Below are 18,630 nucleotides of genomic sequence, written 5' to 3'. Positions count from 1 at the left end.
TTTGTTTGTTTTATTTTGTTTTGTTTTTCAAAAAAATGAGCACTCCATTCTGCTGTTGAAATGACTGCTGATGTCCTAAACATCTGAAAACCTGGGTATTTACACTGAGAAAAGATTATTACTCATCTTCTGAAAAGACAGCTTATTTACTGAAAAGTTGGTTTTGAGTCACCCAAAATTGACCTTTCTTTTTACTTGCTGAATGTCATTTTAAGCCAGTGTAGATAAATGTAACATATTCTTTTTTTTTTCAAGAAAATAATATTTATTTATATTAAATATCCAATATTTAATATAAAGAAAATGTTCATCATTTAAATAGCAAGTTAATTTTGTTTAATGTTTCAATTAAAGGAAGAAAAAGAAATACTGAAAATACAAAGCTATTATTTGTTTTGTTTTTACCAGGAGGGAAAATGAATGAACAAAGCAGTCATCAATATCACCTTAGTTGTTTACAGGGAACCACATAATCCAATAATTCAGGACCAGATCACTCCACAAATGAGTGAAAATTCATATTACAGTGGTGTGGTACTGATTTTCTGTGAAGGTAAATATTTTTCAGCTATTCTATTGAGCTTCTTTATTGCAAATTAGGTGGTTTTGTTTTGGTTTTCCCTTTTCTTTTTTTTCCCCTGAAAGACAAAATGAAAAAGAATAATTCTAGAGTATATGTACTGAACTCAAACAATTTTCCAGGAGGAATGGTGGCAGGAGCAGCAATAGAAGCTGCCGGTTAGTGTTCAGTTAGATCAGTCATTTGTATCAGTGAGTAGTGAGGTTCTGCTCTACTACTTGTATACATTGAAGTGTATAAATATATAAATATAGTCCATGCTTGAAGCTTTTTGCAGACTGATTCTTTACATAAAGACTGGATTTATTTATTTATTTATTCATTTTCAATAGAAGTGATAGTTCAGAAAGAAATTACAGAACTAAAGCAGGAATTACAGGGTAAATCCCAAACCCTGTTTTATGCCAGACAAAGTCACAAGACTTACACACCAAACAAATAACAGGAATTTTGTCCCCAGTTCAGAAATCTGAGGGAAAAAACTGTTAATCCAGCTGTGATACTGCTTTCCATTTAAATTTTTGGCCTAGAAGAGGGTGTCATTTAAAACATGGATTCGCAGCTGCTGCACTCACAGCATTGTCTCTCAGCTGGGCTGAGTCAAGAGATGCTAATTCAGATGGGTCAGGTGGAATCCACTTTACCTCACGCTGATTCCCTCTGATTTTAAAACCTGCCCTAAATACCCAGAGGAGATATTTCTTGGGGTGATTTTGTGAGTTTTTAGCTGCCTTTGCCCGAGAGCGAGGCATTAGTAGGTGCGTCCAGCAGGTGGTGCAGCGTGGGCTCTGGGGCACCATTGCTTCTCCTGTACGGCCTCAGTTAGCAACTGGTGATTTCCCAGGTAGAATTTTAAGGTGTGTTCCTGCTCTTACAGTGGGGTTTCTGAGACCTGGGGCAGCTCCTGACTCTCACCAGCTCTTCCACGGCTCTGCTTACCCAACTGTAAAGGCAGCTTGAATTTGGCAGGGCAGACTCGGGTTTGCAAAACCCACGCGTCCCTTCCCCTCCGGATGCAATGCGTGGTATGAGGGGAGTGTCTCAGCCTTTGCACTGTCTGTCTGCTGCCTTTTGCTTTGAGGAGTGAAAATGTAAAGCTGTGCAAAACAATCTTGGCACTGAAAAAAAAAATAAAATAAAAATGAGCTCCCTTCAAAACTTAAGAGGGCCGCCGGAACCACAGAGGTCCCTGAAGCACAAACTTACTGCAGTGCAGGATGATGACGCTATCCTAAGAAGCTAACAAGTCAGAAGCTTTGGGACTGAATCACAGTCTCGCTGAGCTGGTCAGGTTTCCTCGGAGCTGCAGGCTGCCACGGGATGGCCATGGAGGGTAAGAAATGGCTCCAAAGCAGAAAGAAAACAAACAAACAAAATCTTTCAGAGACCTGCCAATAAAGTTCTTTTGGCTCTGCGTCTGGGCGTTGTTCCCAAAGTCAGCCTCTCGCCCTCAGATAAAACACTACAGCCTGAAATGAGAGTCAGATGTGTGGGAGGGGAGCGCACGTATCTGTGCCTGGGCTGAAAAACATATGTACTGTAATGCCTAGAAAATGCTTTTTATTTTGGGCCTTGCTCCAGAAAACCTTTTTCCTTGCTTTTACAACTGTCCTTTGTTGCTTGGGACTGCCCAGAGTTTAAACCCAGCCCCGAGGACAGGGAGTTACTGCCAACACCCTGAGGGGAGGCTGAGGAGTGTTCTTTGTGCTCTTCCCTCTGCCTCGCAGATGTGGAGCACAGCCTCGGGCACGCTGCCTCCAGCCCTTCTGCCACTCTCAAGAGATGGACGAGAAGGGACAGTCCCCTCAGGCTGGGGGGGTGGCCTGTCCCCAGGGACCCACAGCTTCCAGCTTTATCTGACACAGCCAGGGGGTCGAGTCCCAGCCTCAGTAAAGACAGGAGAAAGGGGACAACCTAGTCCCTCACAGGGCAAAATGAGGGAGAGAGAAAAAGATCCGGAGAGGCTGCAGCTGGCTTGTTCCTAGCGTTTTATCATGGGGTTATATTACTGGGTGGATTGAGGCTTTTTTCTTGTTGTTGTTGTTCTTTTTTGCTTTTTTGTTCAGTCTGTGTCCTGGAATTTTGTGATTATGTGAGAACGTTAGCTGCTCTCAAATTAAGAACAAGCATGAATCGCCACCATCAACCAGCACGTCCCTAGCTTGCCAGATTACAGAAACGAGAAAATATGAATACTTTTTTTTTTTTTTTTTTTTTTTTTTTCTTTCATGCCATGAGTTTAAAATCGATCTCCTGGCTCTTTCTGGAGGGTGGGAGTTGACTTCCACTCCCTGACCCAGGGAGACGAAGGTGAAGGCCATGGGAACAGCAGAGGCCCCGGGGCACAGACAGTGGATGAGAGAAGGACCTGTTGATCCAGAGAAGTGGGAGAGGATCACAGAGTGGTTTGGGCTGGAAGGGACCTTAAAGATGATCCAGTTCCAACCCCTGCCATGTGCAGGGCCACCTTCCACAGCCCAGGCTGCCCAAAGCCCCATCCAGCCTGGCCTTGAGCACCTCCAGGGATGGGGCACCCACAGCTCCTCTGCGCCCTCAGCGCGAAGCGTTTCCTCCCGACACCGAACTATGGAGGAGCGGGGACTTCACCAGGGCAACAGCCGAGAAAGCTGAGGAGGAGGTGGTGAAGGGGAAGGCGCAGATGTGCCGGGAGGAGGTCGGGCAGGGGAGGCAGGCCGCCGCCAGGCAGGCACACCTCGTCCCGCCCATAGCGACCTGCGGCCACCTCCCTCCTGGGCCCGGGCCGCTGGATCGGCGGGGTAAGGCTGCTCCCCCCTGCCCGACACGGGCCTGGAGGCCAGGGGCTGGGGGCTGAGGCGAGCTCGGCTGCTGGGGGAGCCGGGCTGGGCTCGGTGTGCCCCGGGGGGAGCCTGGAGGGAGGCTGCGGACACCCCCCCCCCGCCTCCGCCGCTGCCCCTCGGAGCCACTCGTGGGGCTGGAGGCGCTCCGGGGGTGCCTCTGCTCGGGGGTGAAACGCCGGCCTCACGGAGCCCCCGGGGAGATTGGAGGGTCCTGGGGGGCTGTGAGGGGCTGTGAGGGGCTCCCGGTGCCCGGTCCGGCCTCCCCAGAGCCCCCCCGGTCCCTTGGAGCTGTCCCCAGCCCAGGTGGGTGTGCGCCGGGGGTAGTGCCTGGCTGCTCCATCGGGGTAAGCTCTGAGGGAAAAAAAAAGAAAAAAAGAAAAAAAAAATCAAGATTTGTTCTGTTTCTCTGCTGAGAATGTCTCATAGTGACCGGTCTCTATAAAACGTGGTGTTACTGCAGCTCTGAACGCCCCCACGCCTGCCAAAAGCAACCCCTCGGTGGGAAGGATGCTTGAGGAGTTGAGATGGATCTGAAACGACAAAGGCAGCGTCGCATATGTAGTTCACAGATGCCAAATTGATCTTATTAAATCACTCTTAATTGCTTAAATAGTTGGAGGCACTATTGCTTTTCACAGCATTGAGCTGCTGGTTCCTGTGTTGCTGCAGGTCACATTTGCCTCTTCGGTAATCTTTCGGACTGCGAAAGCCCAGGCAAACAAAAAGAGCCCTGTCTGCAAGCAGTCCAAGCTGGGTGAAACTGTTATAACGTTGGATATTGGCTGTAAGTATTTCTTCTTGTCTGCTGTGTGTATGCAGTAAGTACTCAGTTAAGATCCAACAACTTCTGTTAAATATTTTGCAAATGTTGTTATTAATTTCACGGTTTTCTTGTGATGTGGGCAAAATTATTTGAAATGTATACTGAAGTGCTGTGATTTTTCAGTTGCATAATACTGGAACGTGTTTATTTTAACTTGAGCATTCTTTCTACTACCTTATCGACTCTCTTTTCTCGTTCCTACACAGCCCTTATCACAGAAGTATTTATTTACAATTCTTTCATTTCAGGCTAATATCTTACACAGAAAGTGAGACTGAATAACATACACGTGTGGATTTCTGGAGGAGAGGCTGAAGGACATCCTGTTTTGATTTAGCAATGGGGGATGAAATGAAGAATTTGGTTATGTTTTGGAAATATTCAAATTTCTAATACAACTGAAGTTAACTAGCGTTTGGTTGTTTTTCGGTACAGATTTCAACAAGTGATGTCTAAATGTGGGTTGTTCCTTTTAAACAAAGATGCAGAACCTGCCACTAGTAGAAAGTTGTAGTACTACAGACACATCACCCTGCATGTCTGTGAGAGATCTAGCAGTTGAAGCAGGTGGTATGTCTCTCGATGGGAGTGACTGTAACATGAATGAGAGGACAAATAATGAAGAAATCAGTAACCCTGGGGTAATGCAGCAAAGCCTCTCTGTAGTGAATAGCAGCAGAAGTGAAGGGGTTTCTGAGAGCGGTTATTGTACCTCAGAACCCAGAGGTTCCTGGGGTGATTTTGAAGGCTTCAGGGAGTCCTTAGGCAAATCAGAGAGATTCGATCATAATCCTGAAATTTCAGCGAAATCTACAAAAACTTCTGAAGGCGATACAGACTGGAACGGAGGACATTGCAGTACTTCTGCTGGTCACTTGTGTTCTGAGCCATCTCTACACAGTGGGACACAGGACGCTTCGAGCTCTTTAAATGAGGTAGGTGTTAATAGTAAACCAAAGACTAGAAATGTTTGCATTACTGCTTCCTACATCTTAAGATCTGTATCTGAATGTCTGCTCTATGGAGGATAATGCTGTACAGGGAGAGAAACTGTCAAGCTACTTTGCAGTTAACTCAAGTGGAACAAAAGCAACTTCTTCACAGTGTTTGACAAATACTTAAGTTATCCTGGTAGAGAGCTTTAAAGAATGTAATGTGTTGCTTTGCTTCTGGAGACTAGGAATACATAAACCCTTCAAATGCGATGATGAACCTTGCCCTGAAGCATGTGCAATTTAAAAGCTGGACAAAATGAACATAGGAAATAAAGAATTGGGAAGGCGGGTAGCAAAAATAGGGTGGACAAAAGTTCTCTGAATTTCCTGCAAGCTTATTCAAATAAACCAACAGAAATTTGAGTTAGAATTTGAATAAAACATTAATTTCTGTTATTTAATACACTTCTTTAATAATCCAACAGTCTTTCTGGAATTTTTGATTGGTTGTGGGTGGAAGTTAATGGAAAATGGATAAAAATAATTTAATACCATTCATTTTCTGGCGTAGGGTGTCACAGTCTCTTATACAATGTTATAACTAAAATCTGAGTAAATACTAAGTTAAACAATGTGTCCTTTAAAAAAAAAAAAAAAAGCTTCAGTTTAAGGGTTATACCTTGTTGCAATTAAGGTGTTTTACTGTGTACCAGACAAAGTGAAGCAAACTAACAAAGGCTAAATAAGAATGTGCAAGTACAAAAAAAAAATGAAAAGCCTTCATTTTTTTAATGCTGAATTAAAACACTCATAAAAGGAAGGGAGAGTGGTCAACTACGACTTTCACAGAGTTAATCAACAGCAGTAATAATTTACTGCTTATAGTCTGCTAAATGAGTTCTGATATGTGCAGGAACTGAGAGTTTTCGGGAGACAGGTTTTCTTGTCCTTGGCTGGGAACTTATTACAGACATCTTACTAGGGAAAGCACAACAGTGCACGTGGGGTAAGCTGTCTAGCAGTGGTAGAATGGAGATCGCAGTGTACCTGGTGATGAGCTGCTGGTATGCACAAACAAGATAAATTGTTTGTTGTGCTGGAAATTCAGATAAGAAGCCTTATGCTGAAAAAGGAGGGTGTGTAAGGACTGGAACAGAAACAGAATATAACAGTTTCTTTCTAAAAGCTGTGCATCTTAATTGTACCAAACCCTTTCCTTTATTTTTGCGTTTATCAGAGTCAAAAGGAAATACCTGGTATGAGCTGAAATGCTAGGGAGGGTTAATATGTTTACGTTTATTTTCTTTCATTTTTTTCAGGGTTGAGAAGCAGCTGTAGAGCAGTTGATGTCTTTGGATGTAGAACATACATATAACTTGTCCTTCATTCATGAGCTTTTTGTATTGTTATTTTGAGATCATAAACTTGTCAGGTTGGGGCTGTCTTCTCTATGGTCAATGGAGAAGCACCTAGGGAGGTTAGAAGGGACTTGTAGAGATTGTCAGAAGTCTGCCCCTCATTATCTAATGCTTCAATTAATTAAATGATAACAGGCTGCAGCAGAGTTCTGTATTTTAAAATGAAAACAGTCATGGATTTCTTTGCAGTAACAGGATACTTTGTCTACATGATTGAGCAACTTTAAGGGTTTTTCATGTTAATTAAATACTGGCCATTGTGAGTGGGACTAGTGCACTCGCTTAAGCCCTAGAGTATTCTGGTATAATAGGATATAGAGGATTTATTCAGAAAGCACAGATCTGAAATTAGTGCATTCATATTTTTATAATCAGTACAAATCTCCAAGATAAAATTAATACAGAAAATCTTGTGATTTTACTGTATATATTGAGCACTTCATCTGGCTTGACTAAACTGTAATTTAGTGACTTGTTTGTAATTTCTTCTTACAGCTGCTGATGTTACTCTGATACAAATACCAGGCAGGCCTGTGCTTTCCTCTATTTGCTCTTTAAGAAGTATGTTTTCATAGAATTTTGCCTTTCAAACATGTTTTTCCTCCATATATTATTATAAATTAACTAAAGTAATGTATAAATCTAAGTATTATGATACTTAGTGCAAGATTCAATGGATTTTACCCAGGAGTCTTTGAATGTTCCCACAGTCACCCATCATGAAGAGCAGTTCAGTAAGGTCTGTACTTCAGCGTGGGCACAAATTGTATTTCTGGAAGCATACTCAGAAGTACAGAAGCCCTCTGCCTCTAGTTGATTGTGCCTGCTCTTAATACTTTAAATATTCACTGTATTTGCCTGAATTTAGTATGAAGAAACTGTGGAAATAATCTAAATTTATTTCAGTCCTTTGAATTCCATTTAAAGAAACCTGTCAAACTGTGAAGTATCCACGTTTATGTATTTTTTTCAGATTAAACTGATGATTGGTAGGCAGTGAAAGTGAGCTGTCTGGTTTCATTCTCTAGTTTTCACACAACATCGCTGCTCCTGGATTGCAGTCCTCCTGCGGGGTGTTGAAGTCAATTAGCTGCTCTGATTTAGAAAACTGCAGCTATTCGTTCTTTGAAGGAATAAAAGGAAAAAGCTTCTGGACCAGATGGCAGAAGAACATCCCTTTAGGATAAGGTGTAAATGATGTGCATTTATCTTTGTATGCACATTTTCTGGTCTTCAGATCACCTTGTTACTTCCACTAGGCCTGTTCTCATGAGTTTGGATCACTCACCTGGCTATGTTCACACCTCCACGCCTTCTCCGTACTGCTGCTGGAGGAGGAACAAGTATGTAAATCTGACCAAGCTTTTTAATATAGGATGGAAAAGGTTTGGTACAAACACAAGTATATAGAGACATGCTTTGGACAGTACAAGTATTGACTGGCAACCGTAACATTTAGTAGTTATGTTACCTTTGGCTGCATTAGCTGCATTAGAAATGCTGTTGGCAAAATGAGCTTTAATTGTTTTTGACCTGGACTGAATTTCCTTGAGGAGAATAAGTCTTGACTGCTAGTAGGCAAAGCAATGTATAACTTTGTAGTTGTAAAGTTAAGAGAGCAAGGTTCATCAGAAACTCCTGGGCTCTTGCTTCTCCTGCTCTAATTCTAGGTAAATACTCAAAATGCTGAACGATGGAATCACTCCCTCTGCGCCATTAATATTAATACTAAATTTAAATACAGTTAATAATAAAATCTATGGAAACATTGTAGTCTTTGGACCAGATCCTTCATGAACTGCAGGGCTGGCCTGTATAATATATGTAATAAGTCTGTTTTTTCTAGGCAAACCACAGCTATGAGGATATATTTAAGTTGGGCTTTCCAGAAGTCTTTGTATCACAGTCCAGAGAGAACATAAGAAGCTTAGATCAAGTACTTCATACAAATAATGAAGATGTTGGGATTCCTGGGCTTATGAAGAATCAACTTTGGTAATGAGTTTAGATCAATAGCCACTGCCCACCTCCCCCCCACCCCCCAAAAACAAACAAACAAACAAAACACTTCCTCAGCACTTAATTACATTTCATAATTTAAAAATTTGTGGTACTTTCTGAAAAACTTATAAACTAAACCACTGTGCTTTTTCAGAATACAGATCTTACCATTTATGTATTGTGTTGTTAAAGGAAATGGATTGTTTTAGCTATGGGAAAGCAAGGAAGGGAATATAACAAAAGTACAAATCTCTGTTTAGAGTTTTTCCTGCTGTTGGTGTGACTTCGTATGACTAAGCTTCTGGAATGCCAGAACACCCAACAAGCAGCCTGTTCTTCCTGTTTGTTTCTCCTTTCTTCACAACACGTCTGACTTAATTCCTCGTCATCTGAAGCAGGAGCATTGCTGCTGCTTCTCCTGACAACTCACCCTCATTTTTTTTTCCTCCCTTCCCCCTTTTGTCAGGTGGTGATTGCTCTTCGTGTTAAACTAGATTTGCTTTAGAATCTGTGGTGCATCTGGCTTTTTTCCTGGGGTTGTGTTAATAGCAATTAGTATCACTTAGCTTACACTTAAGACAGCTGGAATGGTTTTGGATTTATTACATGTTTTTGAAGGATCAACAGCTTCTGAAGAGAACTGCAATTACTAAACAGTTTTGTAGTTATTCTTGCATACATTTGAGGCTTTGTATCTAGAAAGTTTTGTTATGCTTTGGAAATGTCATAAGAATTGCAAGAAATGTAATTAAAACACTTACTGTGGGCATCCCTTCAGCAAGTTCCTTGCATATGCATTAGATCTTATTCAGCCTAAAACTTGTGGAGAAATATAAGAAATACATATTTAATATATATTTAAAAGGACTGCAGTATTATAGCAGAGTACCAACTAAAGATGAAAAATCCTCAATATACTGTGATGAGTAACTACACAAGATCAGCAATACTTTTATGCTGCACTACATAAAAAGCATTTGGATTTATACAGGATTAATACAATGTAAGATCCTGAAGCAGTACATAGAGGGAACTGTCTAATTCCCACCATTTGAGTAGTGTGTGCCTTTGGCTTCGATTCTCTATCGTGTAGTACATCCATGTCCAGACCAGATACCAGCAAGTTGACCTGTAGCAGGCTGCTGGGACACCATATTGCTGATACAGAGGAGAAAGGTCTGAGAGACAGATAAAGCAGTGTACAAAATTAATAGGGCTGAACTCTGTACCCACCTGTCACAGAAATGATTAATTAATGTGTGTTGCGGGCATGTAACAACTCTGAAGTATGCTTCTAAAGCACTTCTTGTCTGAGAAGCCCAAACACACAGTTATGGTGACTGACTGTTTCCATTAATTGTCATGCAATTTTATTAGTGCATTTGGTTGATACTTTGGACAAATGTAAAAGTTGTTTTAACACAAATTGCTTTTTAGATTGAGGGAAGCTACTATACAGTTCTCTGTAGTGAAAATAACTAAAAATTATACATGTTTCTACTGGAAACTTTGTACACCGTATAACCTCAAACTGTGTTTTCTCTCCTAGCATTGATTCTGGAAACATATGGAGAACTCTTAGAGACTTAGATAATACCTCCAGATTAAGAAATCCCTGGAGTAAATCTCATTGCCAAGAAAACCTCTTGAGTGTTCTTGGAATAGATGCAAATCAAACGGTAATTGAACAAAGATTTCCTAGTATGCCAGTATAGACCTTTGATTACAAATCAATTTTGTATAAGCTATACAAGAGATGAATGAGGAAATAGATCATGATTAGTCATAAGCTTAAAGAGAATCTTTCAAAATGATAGCCTGATGCTTTCCCATCATTATATGTAAGTATGTGTGAAATTGTGCTGGGATCAAATTTTGATCCTCTTTACATTGAGGTCTTCATTATGTAGCAGCCTGTTGCATTAGATGGTACAGTCAACTTTAGGAATAAAATGTAGAATTAGGTTTCAGATGTGTGTATGGTTAAATAGTTTTCTTTTTTACTCAGAGTATGAGGAAAATGGTAGTCTAATATCTTTCTATTAAGTGAAAATTGGATCTGAATCAGTGAGGCTGTTAAAGTTATTACTGCAGTAAAAACATTAAGTTTTTACTGTATATGAACTGAAAGTGTGTTCCACTTCCCTTTTCCTTAGATTACTGTCTACTTTTGCAAGGCTTGAGGAGAGAAATGTATTTTAAATTGAATCGAGAACAAACAGTATTGAAAATCTGTAAAAGAAATGTCTCTGTTTAATCTCTTGTTTTGAGAAGATGAAGTCATCAGGGATGCTTGAGTATTCTACCTGGTTATTTAGGTGGCATGAAGCAGTTGCTTGTGCTTCTCAGAAGTAACTGTTCCAATCAATAATTTGATTGCTGTGGTGGGGTTGCTGTGTGCAGTTTCATTTTATGGACATATTTGACCTTTCATGCAAGTTATATACAAACAGAGTCACAGTGCTGAAGGTATAGAACTTATTCTGCACTTGATAGTCATTTTTATAGAAATGTTATCCAACAGGAGAGAATGGGAGACATTTCTCCAATGTAGTAATCTCCTCTTCTGTCCCTTGCACAAGCAGCTTAAACTGGTGTCATTACTTCTTTTTCTGTTACTGGAAAATTATATTGCTTTTAACACTGATTTCTCAGGAATTTCCTAGTTCAGCTGAATTTCTGAATTCTATGTGTATATCTATTTTGAAATTGCCTTTTTTAATTTTAAGTCACGATTTGATTCACATTTGTAGAACTTGTTTTGACATAGGATTTTTTTTTTTTAATGCAAAGGAGAACATGATAAATCTAAATACAGCTTTAGGACGTAAAATTTAGTGTTTGTTATTTGAGGGAAAACTTCTCTTTAGGTTATATGCCTAACCTATGTCTGGCTTTGCCTATAGTCATTAGTAAAGGAAATTTAACTTTTGCTTTATTAGGACTCTTCAAAGAGCCAGGATGATATTTTTGAGGAATCAAATGTTAAAGATAACGAGGACTCTGGATTTGATGGATTCAGTATTAATAACTGCAAAGCACTGATCCAGACCAAGGTAAGAATTGCTCTAAAAGTAAGTACTTTGGAAAAGCATACAGTGTATTTTATATGTTTGGGTCAGCTGTTCTGGGTCTGTCCCCTCCCAGCTCTTGCTGCAACCCCAGCCTGCCTGCTGGCAGGAGAGAGTGAGAAGGTGAAATGTCCTTGGCTTGGTGTAAGCACTGCTCTGCGACAATTAAAACATTAGTGTGTTATCAGCACTCTTCTCATCCTAAGCCAAAACATAGCACCCTACCAGCTACTAGGAAGAAAATTAACTCTGTCCTAACTGAAACCAGGACAGCAGCCTGGACTGGTCAAGCTGTTTACTGGTTGAGAGAGAGCAGCAATATGTAAAAGAGGCAGGATGCTCTGACGACAAAGGAAAACTGTCAGGTTAAAGGATCACTGAGATCCTGATGTCGATCACTGAGAATGATCACTGCGGCTCACTCTTCAAAAATACAGTAAGGGAGACATCAGAAGCAAAACTGGTAAAAGAAGAAATTTCATTCAAGTTTGCATTTCAGATGTTCAGAATGATTCACATTTGGTTTGTTCTCTATAGAAGACAGGAACTACCTAAGAGGAAGGTAGAATTGATGTTACAGTTACAAGGCCTTAGAACATTAATATTTTTAAGCTATGTTACCAAACACAAAGAGAATTCTTTCTTTTTACTAAAAGATTGATTTAGGATCAATATTCTAGTACAAGTTCCCTTCTTCAGTGGAGAATAAACTTGAGCAAGTGTTGCTGCTGTGGGGTCATGTAGTTTGAAGTACGTTTTCATTGCAATGTTTATTGTATTTGCAATGTTTATTACTATTTACTGTATTGGACACTAAAGTATACTGTTCTGGGAACCTTGTACTTAAGAGATGATAGGTCAGAGAACTCAGAAATAAAATCAAGAGAGACTATTGAATATATTCCTTCCTAATTCAGTTCTGCTTGGATCATACTAGCTGACACATACTTGGAGCTTTGGAAGAAGTGATTCAAAGTGAATTAAGGAGGAGTAAAAGTAGAAAGAATCATGATACAAAGTTAAGGTAAATAGATAAATTTATTCTGGAGTAGCCTCTGAAGGGAAAGAACAAGCTCTGAAGCTTCATATCTCAAACCAAAGCTCGTTAGAAAATGTATGTTGACACCCTAATTTGGAAGCAAGTTAAATCATATGATGGGATCTTTTCCATTTATCTTCCTGGTTATTTCCTTTTTTTTATGTTGATTTTATGAAATCTGTCTTAAAAATAAATGGAAACATGTTAAGTGATGAACTTACTGTAGTATGGAAAAAATTAATGTTTTTATTTTTTCATTCAGCTTTCTGTATCACCAGATTCCAGACATGACCTTTTCACCTGCAACCTTTTTTTGAAAACCACATCATCAAATGGAAACAAGCGATATATAACAATCCCAAGAAAGAAGCACATTTTCACTACCCAAAACCTAAAAATGAAATTTTTCAATAATGATATTTGTTGAACTAAGTGCACTTTTTAATTATTTTTTTTTTCGTTCTTTTTGAACTGAATGCAGTTCACCTTCATTTTCTTACTGGCTTGGTACTAGAGACTACGTATGTTCTTCAGGAAAGTGACAGGTACCTAAAGCCATGTTATTAGAAAGTATTTATCCTATCTAGTTGTGAAGTCAAAGCTGTAATTTTGTCCTGCTGAGTTTTGCTGCTGAACCATGTCTCCTACAGTAAGTCCAGCTGCAATCACACTGCAATCACAAGGATTGTCTGGTGGACTACTGTTCTGAACTACTGATCTTTCAGGCCTTAATGTCTTTTTGATAATAAACCTGTTTTCCCTGCCAAAATCTAAACACACCTCACGTGTGTTGTGAAGTGTGCCTTGTTACTATCTCTTCTATTTGGTCCAGTCAGGATCAGCTGAGATCTGGTACTTTGCCACTGCTTAGCACAACGAAAAGTGAGCCTTCTACATCCTGTGGCTTTTGTTGGGGTTTAGGAAGATAGAACTTCTATGTCTGATAGAGCCTGCTGTGGTAATACGGGTAGTGTCAGTGGCGTGACTGGATTCATGGTGTTTTGAGCTGGTGTTGGTTTCTAACTGAAATAAATCACACCTCTGAAGCTGACTGTAACCAGACTTTTGGATTCATTCAGCTACTAAACACTTGCACCACCCATAATCATGCTTGCTAAAGCTTAACAGCAGTGTAGTTCAGGACTTGTACTGCACAGCGCTGTAAGCTGTGTCCATAAGCCTTTTACAATTTGATAGTAATTATTAACTGTTGCCCTCCTTCCTGCACTTCACTGACATTCATATAATTCATTTGTCTTTGTCCATTAGCAGCTTTATTTATTCATTGATAATACCTTTTATGCAAGTTACTCATTTATTTACTGTTCTGGCCATTCTGAATACGGGAACTTTGCACAACTTCTTATTTTAAGGAAGTTGCTAAGCCTGACGGCTTTTTGAACAGAATGCTAAAGCACTACGACAGATACTCTATGTATTGAAAGCATGGAACAAACGTTGATATTCAAGAACAAAGTTAATTAATGATATGCCTCATATATTCTTAGAATTAAGAAACGGGCAGATTCCAACTCCTAATCTAGCAAATTGTTAAGCAGTGAAGTCATAACTGTTATAATTTACTGAACTTAAATAATGTTTATGATATCTCATTGCCATTAGCATAACATGAACTGTGTATCAGTTACTTGGTGAATGGTAAGAGACCATTTGGAAAAGTGCTGTTTGAATGTAAGTGGCTCAGCAGTTTCCTTCTCAGAAGTTTTGCAGGGCTTGTGGATACAAGAGCAGGGTTAACTTTTTCACTTAACACTGGATTTGAATTTGTTTTCGAATTTCCCTTTTAAGTCTTTCAGAGCACTTAAAGGAGTATTAAATGGATTGTAGTAAGAAACTCACAAAACTGTAAATTGCTAGTAATTGATGATTGGAAATAAACACCTGAAATCAATTATAAGAATAAAATCCCACTCTTATTCTTTCAGACAAGAAGGGCCCTGCAGAGGGGCTTGAAGGGGCAGTTTGTAGCATGTATTACCAGCAGCTGGTGCACAGTACCTCAGAGGCCCCCCCCACCTTTTTTTTTTTTTTTTTTAGATTTTAAAGTTTGCCTTTGCTTTCCCTAGCATTGGATGAATGTATCAAAGAATTTTTTGCACCATTACTCCAGGGGAAGGGCAAGTACATAACGTCTTTCATAGTAGCAAGTCTTAGAGCCCTAAGATAATGAAAAAAGGGTTTTTAGTCATTTATGATTCAGTGAAGCAAAAACTACTGAGGTTTTTAAAAGTGGTGAGCTCCACTTTTTCTTTTGGACAGTTTTGTGTTGTTTTTTTTTTTTAACTACCTGAGTACCTTGATAAACACTGGCTGCACAAGACAGTTGAGAGACCTCTGACTGAGTCCTGTCTTCAGTCTGAGTTCTTTTATTCAAGGAAAAAGACTCATAGATTTGAAATTACAAAGTAAATCAATTCAGCTTCAAGTTTGCGGAGTCCTGGCTGCCCTCATCGGAGCTGGGACACAATCTGTCCATTTGGGGTTATTCACAAAGACAAAATTATGCTCTGTTTCTCTTAAGCGACAACAAAGCATGCCCAGGGAGACAGGCCTCTCATTTTCAGGCATACTGCATAGTAGAGACTAGCCTTGCCTTCTATTCTTATCCTCAGAAATGAGTGGTGACGGAAAACCCTCTGATGTGTTTTGCACAAATACTCACTGTTCATTTCCTTTTGTCATTTCCTTGTTGCCTTCCTGGGCATCAAGCCAAGTGTGCTAACAATCGCTGCTCACCAACTCTTGAAATACATGGTTGTATTAAGTAGTAGCAGGTGTTTATTCTGTGAAAATGGTACAGGGAGGAAACAGAGCTTCTGTATCTTAGTATGTTTTAAGCTACGAATTTCGTTATTTTCAGTCTTAGTTGTGAGCTCTCAGCTGTGAAATACTTAGTTTTTGATGAACTAGGTACTGTACTCTGTGCTTGTGGAAAGTAAATACCCCAGACTTTTGGCATTTGCTTAGGATTTTAAAGAGAAAAACTAAACCAATTTAAGAGTTTTAAACAGCAGAGCTAGACAGAGATGCCTTTTTTTTCTGATTTGAAATGAGAGTGCAAACGTACCCAAGGAACAAAGTTTCTAGAAGTTTAAATGAGAAGCATAGGTACTGAAATGTTCTCTTTATAGAAAGAAGGCTGTACCAGTTTTGGGAAAACAAACAAACAACCTTATATTGTGAAAGACTGAAAATATTTCAATGATACTCTGTAAATGTTATGCCTTAAGTAAACTTTTAGGGATCTTATTTCCAAAAACAAACAATCTTTGAAATTGAACAGAGTAAGAAGGTATAGTTATGGGACATTATTTTTTAAAAATAAAAATAAATAAATAAATAAAATTGGTAAAATAAACAGCAATCCAGACCCTAGTATGAGTATACCTCTAAGTATACTATCTGAGTATTTCTAAGTATACCATAGGCCCACCATTTTTTAGGTATATGCAGAAGTCTTGGATTAAAATACAACAAAAAACTAAAATTGTGAAAGTTCCTTGGAATGCTGACCATATTCATAACCAGATTTCATGGAGCAAAACAGAAAATACAAGAGAGCTAAAGTGAAAACTAGTTTCAAAATAAATCTTGTGTTCAAAAGGGAAGAGACTGGTATCAGTCTTTTCTGGCTTTCTATAAATACATTTCTTGAGAACTGGCAGGATTGTCTGATTGGGCATCTTTTTCCTGAGAGTTCTCCAATGGCAAAAATTGCGGGCCCTCAACCTTATTTAAAAAAAAAAAAATTTTTTTTGGTCTGTGCTGTTCAGGAGATGAGACTGGAGAACTGTTCTTCACTTACAGCTTTAAGTTCTATCAACGAATAATAATTTAAATCCTTTCAATATTCTGTTATTAAATATCTACACACATTTTTCTTCCGTTCAGAAAAACTCTTCCTCACTTTTAAAACATTGTTAGCTATTAATACAGGAATGAGTAGATTGAGGGAAAATTAGGCCCTAAACATATCCAGAGGTTTTAATGTCAGATGAGTCTTTACTAACATCACAATGTTTTTAACTTACCAGAATATACCAAACATTTCTTCTTCAGCATGCTGACACCAATTTCTTATAGAAACAACAACCTCTCCTTCAAGGCTTCAAATAAACTGTTTGTATCTAGCTCAAGAGCTGTACTTTGTCCATCCAGCTTAGATTCACCTGCAGAGTCTTTACACAACTTTGGATAATATTCACCCAGTGAGACACCACAAGCTGAGCCAGGATCACGTTGATTTAGCAACAGAGAAGGTGGTTTACCCAGTGCTCAAGAGCGCTATGCCTCAAGCTGTACTCACACTCAAGCAACACATACTGTAGTCCGTTTGGCTCCACTCACTTTTTCCAGGTTTCCACGCAGCGAGGTGTATGGTTTGTATGGCTTCTGGGACACTACAAGTATCCTCAAAGCACTGGGTCATTTACAAGCACACTGGCATTCTGGTAGTGAACATGGGAGTGCTCCTGGAGTACTTACTCCTCCGGTTAAGACATTAAAGGAAATCTGACTAGAACTGAGCTACGAATTGTTAAAACCCAAACTTCACTGGATTTGAGTTCAGCTTGCTGGATCCACTCTGCATGAGTCAGAGGAAAACAAGAGGTTGTTTTTTAAAAAAGGAACTGCCTCCCAGCAGCTGTAACAGGCTTGCCTCAGTCATGTCTAATAGGAGTTCTCCATTTTACTGAAGCACAAATGTGAACCTCAAGAAATTGTCATCCCACAGCCCAGCTCCTGTGCTAAAGCACAGCCCATCCAGCACAGGGCTCTGCTGTGAGAAACTCGTCCTAATGAGGGAAAAAGGTATGGAAGGTTGCAGCCCCTCCCAACCCTTCTTTCCCCTTTACTGTAAAGGGGAGATGCCTATGAATAGTGGGTAAATACTCGAAAGCCAAAAACCTTCCAACCTGAATGTCTGGATTAATCTGTACTTCTAGAGATTCACCACTGCGTCTTAATAACTTAACTCTTCACTTTTAATACTGGTTTTTAATAGCTCAGAATTAGTTCTGCAACTAATTATAACTCATTTTCCTTGCAGCACTAATGCATAGGTTACTTTCTTGCATGTATTTCACTCCTGCCTGAGCTGGAAGGCAACTCTTTTGCGTATGCAGAATATTGAGCCAGGCGTAGTGCTGAGTCCTGCCTACATGTCCTTGGCCAGCCACATTTTAACCCAGCACAGCACCGAGCTGTGCTGCTCAGCATACTTTTGAAGTTCAGATCCTTCAGCGGCTAAAGCTGGGGAAAGCATATGAAACCTGATGTCACATTTAAAGTTTCAATGTGATCTGACTCCCTGATTTTCTGAAGAAGCTAAATTGCACTGTACCTTTATAAAGGCAGCTTTCCTCCCACTGGATGTCAGGACCCCTCCCAGGAGTGGGTGGGCGCTGCAGTGGCAGTAGCAGCCTGCTCCAGGAATGCAGACAAGTGTCACACTGGGAGCCGCCTCACAGCCAAAGTGAGATTTCTGTGGAGTTGTTTCTCGATCCGTGTTCTTCCAGCTGTGGTCAGCAGGCTCCAGGGCAAAAGGCAGGAAGAATGCCTCATCTAGACGCAGCAGTCAGTACAGTCTAACCAATAAAATGAAGTTAATTGCAGAAGAGTCAGGATCTCTCATTTTGAAGATCCACAACAGGAAGAGAATGGAAAACTTTAAACATGAAGTCATTGGTGTAATTTGCATTAGCAAATCAGTCTATTCATGGTATAACCAACAGTTTTCCACCAGCACCCAGCCTGGCAGTACACAGGACTGCTGTGGCCAAAGTGTGTGCATCAAGAAAACTTGGGTTTGCCACTTACTTTCGAGCATGGCAGCTCCAGAAGCAGTGCTAACAACTGTGTGGGCCAGTAAGACTCCACAGGGTAGCCAAGACAGAAGTCTGAGGGCAGCTGAAGGCTAACA

At 40.0% G+C, this 18,630-nt stretch overlaps 1 protein-coding gene and 1 long non-coding RNA gene across 5 annotated transcripts; one reads left to right on the top strand and one right to left on the bottom strand.

The window, feature by feature from the left end:
- Positions 1–624: 624 nt before the first annotated feature.
- On the bottom strand, positions 625–1,925 carry LOC119717018 (uncharacterized). The gene is made up of 2 exons (XR_005265949.2): positions 1,787–1,925; positions 625–1,698 (listed from the first exon to the last, which is right to left on the bottom strand). It is a non-coding gene; the product is annotated as an uncharacterized lncRNA (long non-coding RNA).
- Positions 1,776–13,461, top strand: CLBA1 (clathrin binding box of aftiphilin containing 1). Of its 4 annotated transcripts, none has more exons than XM_013105119.5 (7): positions 1,776–1,913; positions 4,069–4,183; positions 4,471–5,157; positions 8,422–8,570; positions 10,126–10,255; positions 11,519–11,632; positions 12,949–13,461. In XM_013105119.5, the coding sequence occupies exons 3-7, from the start codon at positions 4,705–4,707 to the stop codon at positions 13,111–13,113; spliced, it is 1,011 nt and encodes a 336-aa protein (XP_012960573.4). In that variant the 5' UTR covers positions 1,776–1,913; positions 4,069–4,183; positions 4,471–4,704; the 3' UTR covers positions 13,114–13,461. The 4 variants fall into 4 exon arrangements, with proteins under 4 accessions (XP_012960573.4, XP_021132048.4, XP_012960571.4 ...); XM_021276373.4 differs by lacking the exons at positions 1,776–1,913; positions 12,949–13,461 and adding exons at positions 3,238–3,357; positions 11,724–11,789; XM_013105117.5 differs by lacking the exon at positions 1,776–1,913 and adding an exon at positions 3,246–3,357.
- Positions 13,462–18,630: the final 5,169 nt, after the last annotated feature.

Source organism: Anas platyrhynchos, chromosome 5 (assembly GCF_047663525.1).
Source record: "Anas platyrhynchos isolate ZD024472 breed Pekin duck chromosome 5, IASCAAS_PekinDuck_T2T, whole genome shotgun sequence".
Lineage (NCBI taxonomy): Eukaryota > Metazoa > Chordata > Aves > Anseriformes > Anatidae > Anas > Anas platyrhynchos.
This window is presented reverse-complemented; position numbering and strand designations above follow the sequence as displayed.